The sequence below is a fragment of the Apis florea genome, unplaced genomic scaffold (genome assembly GCF_048593485.1).
Source record: "Apis florea isolate Af1SG1 unplaced genomic scaffold, ASM4859348v1 contig_2492_pilon, whole genome shotgun sequence".
Taxonomy (NCBI): domain Eukaryota; kingdom Metazoa; phylum Arthropoda; class Insecta; order Hymenoptera; family Apidae; genus Apis; species Apis florea.
Genome location: NW_028256593.1, coordinates 1,081,826 through 1,094,300, shown reverse-complemented (window position 1 = coordinate 1,094,300; position 12,475 = coordinate 1,081,826). Strand labels below are relative to the sequence as shown.

The 12,475-nt window shown below is 28.9% G+C and overlaps 3 protein-coding genes and 1 long non-coding RNA gene across 4 annotated transcripts; 2 read left to right on the top strand and 2 right to left on the bottom strand.

Annotated features, from left to right (window-relative positions):
* Positions 1 to 118: 118 nt before the first annotated feature.
* Positions 119 to 3,136, bottom strand: Ost48 (dolichyl-diphosphooligosaccharide--protein glycosyltransferase non-catalytic subunit Ost48). The gene is made up of 3 exons (XM_086905944.1): positions 2,312 to 3,136; positions 1,029 to 1,655; positions 119 to 938 (listed from the first exon to the last, which is right to left on the bottom strand). Exons 1-3 carry the CDS (start codon positions 2,445 to 2,447, stop codon positions 394 to 396), a joined length of 1,308 nt encoding a protein of 435 aa, XP_086762070.1. The 5' UTR covers positions 2,448 to 3,136; the 3' UTR covers positions 119 to 393.
* On the top strand, positions 2,964 to 5,957 carry Plap (phospholipase A2 activator protein). Its single transcript, XM_012487226.3, has 6 exons — positions 2,964 to 3,142; positions 3,257 to 4,126; positions 4,212 to 4,542; positions 4,617 to 4,851; positions 4,940 to 5,358; positions 5,459 to 5,957. The coding sequence occupies exons 1-6, from the start codon at positions 2,967 to 2,969 to the stop codon at positions 5,774 to 5,776; spliced, it is 2,349 nt and encodes a 782-aa protein (XP_012342680.1). The 5' UTR covers positions 2,964 to 2,966; the 3' UTR covers positions 5,777 to 5,957.
* Positions 5,958 to 6,107: 150 nt separating this feature from the next.
* Positions 6,108 to 11,389, bottom strand: Mkp3 (Mitogen-activated protein kinase phosphatase 3). Its single transcript, XM_086905947.1, has 5 exons — positions 10,251 to 11,389; positions 9,639 to 10,170; positions 8,960 to 9,145; positions 8,613 to 8,855; positions 6,108 to 8,529 (listed from the first exon to the last, which is right to left on the bottom strand). The coding sequence occupies exons 2-5, from the start codon at positions 10,030 to 10,032 to the stop codon at positions 8,150 to 8,152; spliced, it is 1,203 nt and encodes a 400-aa protein (XP_086762073.1). The 5' UTR covers positions 10,033 to 10,170; positions 10,251 to 11,389; the 3' UTR covers positions 6,108 to 8,149.
* LOC147657895 (uncharacterized) lies at positions 10,722 to 12,424 on the top strand. The gene is made up of 2 exons (XR_015291513.1): positions 10,722 to 10,869; positions 11,383 to 12,424. It is a non-coding gene; the product is annotated as an uncharacterized LOC147657895 (long non-coding RNA).
* The last annotated feature ends 51 nt before the right edge of the window (positions 12,425 to 12,475 follow it).

Below are 12,475 nucleotides of genomic sequence, written 5' to 3'. Positions count from 1 at the left end.
TTATCTGCTATGTAACAAATTTATTTATATATGTATTTATAAATATAAAGAAAAATACTTGTTTCTACTATTTTTTCTTTTTTTCTTTTTGGTTCATTTATTATAAGAGATGTAAAAACATGTTTCAAAGTTATTTATTTGTATCAAAAACAGTATGCAACTTTTAGTACAACTTAATCTTAACTTTAACTTTTTCATCATTTCTTTTGTTTTTTATTATCTTATTAAATAAATATAAATGTCATTATATATTTAAATATAGTTTTTTTTTATTAATTTGACTTAAACATATTTTGTTAATAGATTTAATTAAGCATTATTTTTGCCTATTCTTTTTAATGAAATAATGTATTTATGTAACTAATAAATTAATATGTTTTTTTAATAATAAATTTATTCAAACTTCGGTTTCGTATCCTCTTTATAATATAGGAATGCCAAAGAGAATAAAAATACACCACCCATCATTGAAAAAGCACTTATGTAATAGGGAAATGCACTAGGTATAAAACGTTCATATTGAGTATGTTGTAGAGGACGGACAGATACTTGAGTAGTACTATATAAATGCGTTAAACCAATACGAGTATAATCTACTTTGAACTGATAAACTCCATAGACATCAGGAATTTTAAATCTCGCTTCATATCGGCCATTACCTACAGGTTTCATAGTCATACGAACAAAAGGATCTATTCTAACGAATTCTAATTGTAGATCATTGGTTTCATAAGGAATCCATTTATCTCCTGCTAATTTCTGAACATCAATAGAATAAACTACATCATCCATAATTGTATAAGCTGCTGGAGGTTCAGATTCTCCTACTCTATGGTGATGAGCAGAGGAAACACGTATCACACCATTTTCCTTGAATACCCAGTGAGCAATCATTGTTGCTACAGCTTCATTTCCAGATTTTAAATATTTTTGACCACCTGTATATTATTTTAATATTATAATATTATAAAAAAATATATATTTAATAATTAAAGAAAGAATTATGACATTTAAGCTGATTTTCTTACCCTGAGCTTTCTGAATAGGACTAGTAAAAGCTTCGTCACTAAAAAAATACAAAGAACCAGAAAATACTACTCTGGCATTATTTCTAGCTTGCAGAGCTGTAATTAATAATGTATTTTTGCCTACTGCATGAGGATACTCTTTTATAGAATTCTGTGGATTATATGAATATGCTGAACTAGATGCTGTTAATAAACGTAAAATTAAAGGATTTTCTATATCTGCAATCAATCCAGTTCCTTGGTAAAGTAAAGAATTTATGTTTTTACTTCCAACAATTGCAGGAGCATCTATCAAATTGGCAGGGTCTGCCACTATTTTTGTATGATAACCATTATCAGAAACATCATAGTTTAAGTGATCAATGACTGCAGAACCTTCTTCATCAATTTCGAAACCACATTCTGATGCTAATTCATGTAGAGCATCTCCTGATTGAGATGAACCAGCAACTAAGACATTACCACCACCATCAATGAAATCTGTTATTGTTTCAACACTTAATGCTCCTCCAAATTCTTCTACAGAAGGAGCAAATATTATTAAATGTTGATATAAATATTCTCCATATTTAGAAAGCTGCAGATTAGCATCATCTGCTAATTTAAATGTTAATATATACCCATTATCTATAAAAAAAATTGAAAAGATTATTTTAACTAATATAACATTTTTATAAACTACACTACTATTATTAATAATATGATATTATCAAGTATAATCATTATAACTCGAAAAACATATGAAGCAATTGATAATACTAGTTATTTTATTAAATAAAAGAAATTTTTAATCAATTTTTCATTATATGTTTTTCAAAAATATTTTTTTTAACATTTAAGTAAACATATAAGTATTGCAAATGAAAAAAACAATATAAATGCTTTTTATTATTTATCTATGGATTTTTATTAATAAATTTTATTAATATTTTTTTTATTATAATTATCTATAGATAATTAAATAATAAAATAATACAAATTCTTATTATTTATCTATCTATTTATTTATAGAATTATGAAATTAACATGTTTAAAAGTAACAGCTACTTCATTTCGATAATGTAATAGTTTCAATGCGATTTGAAATCTTTTGCAATGATAAGTTATATTTATTCACTGTACTGATTTTTTCATTTACAATATCTAGTCTATCTTATATTTAATATTTGTTAAAACTCTTTTTAATATTAATTTCTGAACATATAGTGAAAAATTTAACTAACTGATTTTGATTTTGAATTTATTAGAAACTTTTGCAGTATTGAAGTTGAATATTTACATACCTTGCAATGTCTTAAAAAATATGGAATGCGTTTCTCTTATGGCTAAATTATCTAACAAAACGAGTGTCGGTCCTCCAGCATTCGCTATTTCAAATATCGTAACAAGATAGAGAAATTTATTTATAAATCTCATCATCGTAATATTATTCCACGAGACCGGTTTTCCTATCTTAAAGAAGCGGGTTCACATACACGTAGCCAAAACGGAAGTTATTCACTTTGCGGAAATGACATACTTCAACCCTATGAATCAAATTTACCATAGTATCGATATTTGATCAAAGTGTTTTGTAAAAAAAAGATAAAGAGATATTATCTTTAGTGCATTGATATTTTGATTATATATTTATAAAAGTGATCAATTAATTCAAATTGTATGACATCATATAGTACAGAATTATTTTCAAGCTATGATTCTTTATAAAATAGCCTTGAATTGCAAACAATCATATTAGGTTAATGACATTGACAAAAAGAAAAATTTGTTTACATTTACAGAAATGATTTAACTAATAGTTTCTTATAATATCATGCGAATATAGTGATTATTGTTACGCATGCTCGAACGCGTTTTAAATGTCAAAACCGTGCGAATTTATCCACATTTATTTGCATCGAGAATCGCTGAGATTTTCCTGACAGTTTCGTATAAGTTATGTCCTTGTTGCGTGCCTCGCACGATTATCAGAGTGGTATGGCTAAACCGTATTACAAATTGAGAACTTCTCTTTTCGGACACACATCCGATGTGAGAGCTGTAGCAACATTTGCCGACGGAACTATAGTTTCTACTTCCCGGGATGAAACTGCACGTATTTGGAAATCATGCGGGTATTTAACCTATTCGAAGATTGTATTAAAATTAAAAAAAAAATTCTTCATTTATTCTATATTTATAAGTTATATATTTTACACGATTATAAAAGCAATATTATTATTTTGCAGAAATGATAAAGATTATGAGCACACTGCAACTTTAAAAGGACACTCAAATTTTGTCACCTCTGTATGTGTTATAAATCCTTCTGAGCAAAATCCTACAGGTTTTATTATTACTGGTAGTCATGATAAGACTATACGTATTTATATTTCGGACCAAGCAGAGCCCATAAACATTATAAAAAGTCATCAGGATACTGTTTGTAAATTGACAACTGGTACAAAGGAAGGAACATTTTTATCAAGTTCCTGGGATATGAGTGCTAAATTGTGGAATTTAAGTGATTTAAGTAAACCACAATTAAATTTACTAGGCCATACAGCTGCTGTATGGTGTGTGGCAGATTTATTGAGTGGATACATTATAACTGGATCTGCAGATAAGCTGGTTATAATATGGACAAGCGATGGTTCCATACATCATAAATTGATTGGGCATACTGATTGTGTTCGTGATATATCTGCAATAAGTAATAACGAATTTTTAACTTGTGCTAATGATGCTACTGTACGTCATTGGAATGTGTCCCTTGGAACTTGTTTAGGAACTTATTGTGGACATGAGAATTATATCTATAGCATTTTAGCTTTAGAAAATGGTACAAGCATATTTACTTGTAGTGAAGATCGGACACTTAGGATATGGCATAATAGTGAACTAAGTCAAACTATTACTTTGCCCACTCAATCTGTATGGTGTTTGGCTTTACTTCCTAATGGTGATATAGTTACTGGAAGCTCTGATGGAGTTGTTAGGATATTTTCATGTAATCCTGAACGCTATGCAGATTCAGAGACATTGCAAGAATTTGAACAGCAAGTAGCTAGTGTTAAACTTAATGCTCAACAAGAATTAGGTGGGATCAAAGTTAAGGAGTAAGTCAAATAGTTAGGAATTTAAATTATAATAACATATAAGTATTAAATTATATAATAAATTATAAATAATTTTAATTTACAGTTTACCAGATGCCAAAGCTTTGCTGCAACCTGGACAGAGAGATGGTCAAACTAAAATAATTAATGATGGAGATGCTATAAGAGCCTATAGCTGGTCACAAAATGAACAGAGATGGATAAAGATTGGAAATGTTATGGGTGCATCAGGTGGTAGTGTAGCTACATCTGGAAAACAGCTTTATAATGGCATAGAGTATGATTATGTGTTTTCAGTGGATATACAAGATGGTATTCCTCCATTAAAATTACCTTATAATAATGATCAGGATCCTTGGCATGTTGCCCAGAAGTTCCTTCATGATAATGGTCTTAGTCAATTGTTTCTAGATCAGGTATAAAACTTGAGAATTAAATATTTATTTTTTAATGACAAATAAATTTAATGGCAATTTATTTTTATTTATAGGTTGCAAATTTTATAATAAAAAATTCTGAATCCGCACCAGTTTTGAAAACTGATGCTCAATATGCTGATCCTTTCACAGGAGGCAGTAGGTACATTCCTCAGTCGACAACAAATACAGCTTCGCACGAATTCACGAGATCAACAGCATCAAATTCTTCAGACGCATCTGTACCTTCTTATATACCTCATACAAAATACTTAAAATTGGAACAAGCTAATCTTTCTCAAATTTTAGGTATTCATATTTCTTATATTGCTTTTATTTCTATTGCATTTATAATAGTAGAATTAATTAACGAATTGTTTAAAATATTTTTTTATAGAAAAAATAAAAGAATTAAATACTAAACAAAATGATCCTTTTAAAGTACCAAATGATAAATTGGAGTCCTTAGTGAAACTCGCTGGTGATCAAGCTTCTGAGCAATTAAAAACTGATGCTTTAAGCACTTTGAAAATACTTTTAAACTGGTCAGACGATATATTGTTTCCTGTGCTCGACATTACTAGGCTTGCAGTACTTTGCAGAGAAGTCAATGATATATTATGTACAGAAGAACTCTTGCAAATTGTAAAAAAGCACATCAAGCCTGATGCACTTCCTTCTAACCAAATGCTCACTTTTCGTTTATTGGCAAACATGTTCAGTCACGAAAAAGGTGAAAAACTATGTCTTAATTGCAAAGATGAAATATTAAAGCTTTTATCGGAGTTAGAATCTCTTACAAATAAAAATAATCAGGTATGAATAATAAATAAATAAATAAAAAAATGTATATCATTTAAAAGTTTGAAAGTATGAATAATTAATACAATACGAAATTACATTTACATATTTTCAGGTAGCAATTTCAACTTATATATTGAATTTAACTGTAGCTCTGAATAAATACAATGATACCCTTGGTAAAATAGAATGTCTGAATGCAATGTTTTCATTATTACCACGTCTAAATGAATCTGAAGCAGTATTCAGAACTCTCGTTGCATTAGGAACGCTTTTGAGTACGACGTCAAATTCAGAAGATCGAAATAATTTAATAAAAGCAGTACGACAATCAGAAGTTGCATTGAACATACTTTATACTATATCAGAAACAACAATTCCAACAGATAAACTGGCAAATTGTTCAAAACAGATAATCAGTTTAATTATTTAAATATATAAAATATAGAAAAAAATTAAAAAAACAATGGAACTCAAAACTCAAACTATAAAGTGTTGTAATTAACGAATATATTCACCAATATTACGTTAAATAGGTTTCTTATATTTTTTGCAATCTGATGGTTTAAACATTATAATTATCTCATTGCTAATAAAAGTACATTTTGCCATAATTGAGAAACAATCTTTGTTTATCAAAAAAACATGTACATTTCTTTTTATCCTTTTCCTTTTATATGTAAAGTCAGTTGTTTTAGTTTCAATTTAGATAAGATAATCTGTGTATTTTAAAATGAAAATTAATTAAAATATATGTACAACAATGAATATAAAATAATAATTTATGTAATATACATGTAATGTAATTAAATCTTTCGAGCACTTGCCCGACAAACATATAACAGACAACAAGTGTAATAGTAGAATTGTTATTACATTAACGTCAAACACACACACGCACGCATACACACACACACAACATGTATACCAATTCACTCTCGCGAGTAAGTCAAGAGTTGGTCAAGTAACCAGATTTCGTAGTTAATTACAATGAAAAATAATAACATTCACTGTGTACACTCATTAACTTCAATTATCTTCGATGAACAATACATACATGAAAGATAATTATTTTATTCTTTGTTTTCTTTTTATAGTATCATCAGGTCATTGGCTCGTGGGAATGTGAATATGTAATTTCTGTTTTCTTTTTTCTTTCTTTGCTTTTTTCTTACAAAAATAATTTGAAATATATAATCTGAGATCTGTAAGATAATAGAAACAGTGTTGGATCGTACAATTAAGAATTTTTTAGTGTATTTCAAATTGCTATGCATTACCATATGTATATCTATGATTAATTAATAGTTTCTTTTTCTTTTCATTTTGTACCAACGCTGAGGATTAAAATCATAATATATAATTACTATGAAGAATTTTTTGTCAGAATTCTGAAATATATGAGTATGATTTCAATAGTTTTTTTTTTAAGCAAAATAAATTTTTTTATTTCAGAAATAAAAGATTCGCGGAATGCCCTATAAAAATGCACTGATCCATAAAGATGTGTCTTGAATTAATAATCAAGATTAAATACTTGGAAGAGGGATAAACAGAGATAAAGAACATACACATAAAATTACAAATCTTTTAAAAAGATAGATTTGCATAGGAAATATGTATTCCTTATTAAGATAAGTCACATTTGTGGATTTGAAAAATCATGTCAAAAATTATGTTCAAATAGTATTAATTTGTAGCCTTTAAATATATATTTTTTTATTCTTTCTATTATAATAATCTAAACTGCTGAGATTTCTCAATTTTTTGTACCTCTTATTTAAAGTATGTTTTTTTATCAAGCAGTTATTCATTATTGTTTTTAATTCAATTATTTATGATTGCCTGTTTTACGATTTGTATTTCATTTCATTTCATTTCGAATAAGCATTGTTCGCAATAAAATCAAACACAGCCTCGATAATTGAAGGGTTCAGGGAACAAGTATTAAAAATATAAACATCTCATACATATAAAAATGTATCTTAGCAATAGATCAAGCCAAAAAAAATGTCTTTAAATACTATTGAAAAAAGAATCTTAAATTTTTATCTAATAATTCAGATATTATAATTATCTGTAAGAAAGTACAGATTTAAATTTATAAAATACTTTCAATGTTTAACATCATATATCACGACAACTTAGAAAAGAGTTATAGAATTCTTTTTAGCAGTCATATCTATTTTTTTTTCCTAAATTACAATAAGATTTAAATCTGATTTAGAATTTTAACTTTATTAAATTAAAATAATCTTTTGAAAAGTAACTCATCACTTATGTTTTTTAATCATTTTTTTTTGTTTTTTTTTTCTTTCTACAATATAGAATTATGGTTTGCAAAATCTTATCAAAAACAATTTCTGTTATTCAATTAATAGAAAAATATTAGAAAGACTATTTTAATAATATTTCATAATTCAAGCCTTTTTCGTCGTATTAATATATAATTAACATATATATATTATCACAAAAATTTAAAATCTTATTTGTTGTACGAATAGTGAATTTTTTATTAATTTTCACTTTGGAATTAGTTATTAATAATAATTTAATTAACAATGAAACAGTTCTTGAGTTAACTGTAAATTTTTGTTTAAAAATTTTTATATTTTTTAACTGATTCTAAATTTTTAATCGTAGTATATTTATAATCATAATTTATCGCAATCATAGCAACATATCTTTTTTCCACAGAAATGTGAACTTCCCGCACCCTTCAATTAGGGCTTCTCTTTACTACTTTTTGCTATGGCAGCATACTAGGAGGGACCTAAAATTTATATTGGGTCCCCCCTGGCCCGTCTCATTCAGCCGGTGTACTCGATGCCCACCTATCGAATTCTATTCCCGAATCTGGACTAAGACCCAAATCAATAGGACTAAGAAAACTAGGAGCTGGACAATTACAAGGTCCACCAGGTCGGCACGCTCCGATACATCTTTGATCGTTTCCTCTACTACTTCTGTCGCCTCTATCCCTCAATTCTTTTTCAAAACTATGCAATTGCTCCATAAAATGAAAATTCGGTGCGATATTAGATTTTCGACTGCGCACTAAATTGAAGGCATCATTCAGACTAAGGCTACATTTGTGCATAAGATAGGCTACGGTTATTGTAACGGACCGAGACACTCCGGCCAGACAGTGAACCAGCACTCCTTTGTCTGAGCTTCGAGCCTCCTCTGAAAAATGAACAAATGATTATGTCTTAAATTTAAATATATTTAAAACCGATTCTTTTTTTATTTTTGCTGATTGTATTTACCAATGAATTGAATTGCTTGTGGAAAGAAACTAGCTAAATTCTGGCTCCAATGATCACTTATAGGTATTTGCATGTATTTTATCGAACCAGCGCTTTCAAATACATTTGGCAAATCAGGGGTTACATTCAAAATATACTGTATCCTATGACGTGCTAAAGCTTCTCTGTCTTCGCTATTTGCTGCATTTCCAAGATATAGATGGGGTAAAATTTCAACTGGAAAATCTTTGTCTTCCTCAGGACCTAAAAAAAATTACAAAGACAACTTAATGATTTCTTCACAATTTCATTGAAATGCATTTTTTTTACATTTCATAAAAAAATGAAAATAATTTGAACATACTAACCAACAGAATCACATGTACTATCACTGTCAGAATCTGAATATGATCTTGTAGGTAATGTGGAAATTCGAAGTGACCTAAGACCCATTAATTCACCTTCATTAGAATCTTGACCTGGAGGACCTTCACCACTGGTTTGACTACCTTCGCACCACTCAGGATATCTATCTTTGAATGCTCCAAAACCATCTAAAATAAAATAAAATAAAAAATTTTAATAAGAAAAAACATGTCTTTTTATTATTATTTATTATTATTTTTATTATTTTATTATTTATATAGTTATTATATAATAACTATATATATAGTATTATTTTTATTATATTTATAGAAATAATAAACAAAAAATAAAAGCTGAATAAAATAAAAATATAGTGAGGAAAAATTTAGTGAGGAACATAAAAATTTTATGCAATTGAGAATATATAACAATAAAATAATATTAGACAGTAATACTCTACATAAATCAATATTTAATTCAAATATATTTTTACTAATTTAAGATAATTTTATAGCAGATATAATTGGTTATAAAAATTTGAAAAATTTTATAATATAATCTGTAATCATTTTATATTTTTCAAAATACAATAAAGACATTGAAATGCATTTTTTTCTATTTTTAATGCATTTATTTTAAAAAAAACAATAAGAATATTCACAAACATATTGATTGTCTTACCCATTAAAATAGCAACATATCCTCCACCATTTCTAAGTCTTCGACTTAAAACTTGAATTGTTTCACCCTGATGTCCTGCAGGATCTGTAGAGTCACCAATCAATACAAATGTTCCTCTACTATTTTCATCACCACACAGAAATATTTCTACTCTGTTTCTTAGTTCTAAGCACCTTATTGTTGATAGTAGATCAACTTTTCCAGCTGCCAATCGTCTCAGCATAATGCTAGGTATAGCTAAAGGTACAGAGCCTCTAATGCGAGCTTCAGAGAAATCAGAATGTGCTCTACAATCTAAAATAAGAAGCTTGTTAGGACCATCTGGTGATCTTAGTTGCTTAAAAAGCCACTCAGGATCCACCAAATCTTCCTCTATAATACTTCCACCTGGCATGTTGCAAGCATTAAATAAAATTCTTAATATTTCTTTGATTTTTTACTTTTCTTTCCTTAGAGCACATTTGTCTTCTTTCTAGATATAATTTGCTCATATTAACAATAAAATCATTGATTTCTATTACATTCTAAACATCTGAGAACCAAAACATCTGAGATTAAATAAAGTTGAAAAAAAATTTTTTCTTAGTATGGCACTTTCAAGTAACACTTTACCATTGGTTTTTATGCAATGATTAATGCATATACATGATATCCGTTTAAGACTATATTCAATTGAATATCAATCTTGATTACATGTTTATTGGTAACTGAGAATAGTATGAATACTACTAAGTGCTTGGACGCATTCTATAAGTACATGCGTCTTATACATTTATTCTTAAATATTCAAATACGAAATGGCACTTAGAATTGTATGGTAGAATACGTTTCTTAGAGACATCCAAAAGCTTGGTGTCTCTTTCGAACTTTATACATATGTATCTATATTTCAATTCAACGTTTTCTCACGTGTATCCATCATTTCTTACGGCATCTCAATGCCGTGTTTTCTTTTACTTCTCCTTCTCTTTTTCTTCCGCCGCTGGCACTGCCAGCAGCTCGTCTCGATTATTGATCCTTTTGTAAATAAAGACGACAGGTCCAATTAACGCCACAGTAGCGGAATGTTTCAATTCACTCAACAAATGCATGATCCCACGCGTTGTGTCACCACACACTTCTTTCTATCTCTTTATCTCAACAACCACATCGACAGTCTATTCGGCATCATGTCTCGTAAAAAACGTGTTAATGTTATTCTTGTTTTTTCACAATGAAACAAACAGCAAATGTACGTATTTATATTTTTTTTTCGATGTTAATTTAATTATTCGTTCGTTAATTGTTTCTTTAATGTGAATTCAATCCAATCACAACTATAACACATGTTCTCAAATTCAGCTTCCTTTTCGACACTTCACTAACACAGAGATGCTGCGTTATACGCTGGAGCCGTGAACAGTCCATTCGAATCAGTCCGAATGAACGAAATACGTAGTTCAAGAAATCAGTCGCGTATCTCGGCGCTACGCGACTCGAGACCGTCGTTCTCACCTCACAAATCCCTCCAACATTGCTCGACGCGTCTTTCCTAGGATGCCGTACCGACTTCCTGTTTTTTTTTTTTTTTTTTTTTACGTCACTCCTCTGACTCTCCACCGAACACGGAGAGAACAGTAAAGTTCAGATACAATTCTCGTGCCTTGCCTTCTATCTTCCTCTCGCTTTCTTTTAACTTCCGGTCTTTCTCTAATGTTTAAAGCACAGCATGTACTATCTCTGTCTTTCTTCTGTGTCCTTCTAGCCAGCCTGCTGCAGGCCACACCTTACCTCGAGCGTTCTTCCGTCCAGAATGGGCAAATGGCGCTCGAATCCTCGATTGTAGGGGAAACTGGTCTTTACATTGATTGGCGCTAGGTCACGTGGTGCTCGCTATCAGACCAATCCCGATTCAGACTGACGTCAGTTCATTGACAAAAGATGTTTTCATTAACAAGGCGTGGGTAGATGGGTCGGGGAATCGGTACTGACCGAGCCACAGTATGAGCCAGAGGTGAGGAGACGACGGGGAATGCTAGTACACTACACACTCACTCTCTCACGCGTGCGTGGGCGCATATTATTACAATCCGCAGGAGACACGGCATCGTCTACCCAAGCTACATCGTATCGACGTGCACATATACTTGTGTGCATGTCAGGATCGGCATGATATTTTTTGTCACCCTACAGAAATTAGAAAATTTTTATTTTTTACATAATTCATCAATAATATTTATTATAGATTATAATATATCTTCATTATCATCTGAAGACAATAAAAATCAAATTAAAAAAATTCTTTCTCAAAAGTTTTAGAGTTTATAAGATACAAATCTGGTTTAAGTTTAAGATTTAAAGCTTGAATGAAAAATTTTAAGGAATACAAAAATGTAATTCTTGTTTAAAGAAATTTCTATGAATTTTATGATATAAATACTGAATACAAGATTGGTTATATCTTTATTCGTGTTTTATGACAGCATTTATTACATTTTGAAATTTTTAATATTAATAAAAAATTTATTTAAAAATTTTTAAATCTAAAAATTTTAAAACATTTTTCTCTTTTCTTTTAATCCAAATTTTATTTAAAATATATAGAATAATATGAAAATTCTATATTTCAACATTCAAAATTTTTGTTAAAAAAATGCATTACATACAATATCAATATATAAATATCAATATGTAAAATAATATGTAGTATAACATCATTATAATTTTTGATAAGATTAAAATTTATATTTTAAAATGTATTATTTATTTTTCATATTATTATAAATAAACATACTATTTTATTCGTATTTTTTTATATTTTTTTAATGTTCCATTCAAAATATTACATCCCTGAGTTC

Excerpts from the sequence above, each read along its gene's own strand:
- Ost48 (XM_086905944.1), bottom strand. The coding sequence starts at position 2,447 with ATGATGAGATTTATAAATAAATTTCTCTATCTTGTTACGATATTTGAA. Across the intron at positions 1,656-2,311 it reads ATTTTTTAAGACATTGCAAG|ATAATGGGTATATATTAACA; the intron begins GTATGTAAATAT and ends TTTTTTTTATAG. Across the intron at positions 939-1,028 it reads TCCTATTCAGAAAGCTCAGG|GTGGTCAAAAATATTTAAAA; the intron begins GTAAGAAAATCA and ends AATAATATACAG.
- Plap (XM_012487226.3), top strand. The coding sequence starts at position 2,967 with ATGTCCTTGTTGCGTGCCTCGCACGATTATCAGAGTGGTATGGCTAAA. Across the intron at positions 3,143-3,256 it reads CGTATTTGGAAATCATGCGG|AAATGATAAAGATTATGAGC; the intron begins GTATTTAACCTA and ends ATTATTTTGCAG. Across the intron at positions 5,359-5,458 it reads TTACAAATAAAAATAATCAG|GTAGCAATTTCAACTTATAT; the intron begins GTATGAATAATA and ends ACATATTTTCAG.
- Mkp3 (XM_086905947.1), bottom strand. The coding sequence starts at position 10,032 with ATGCCAGGTGGAAGTATTATAGAGGAAGATTTGGTGGATCCTGAGTGG. Across the intron at positions 9,146-9,638 it reads ATATGTTGCTATTTTAATGG|ATGGTTTTGGAGCATTCAAA; the intron begins GTAAGACAATCA and ends ATTTTATTTTAG. Across the intron at positions 8,530-8,612 it reads ACAAGCAATTCAATTCATTG|AGGAGGCTCGAAGCTCAGAC; the intron begins GTAAATACAATC and ends TTCATTTTTCAG.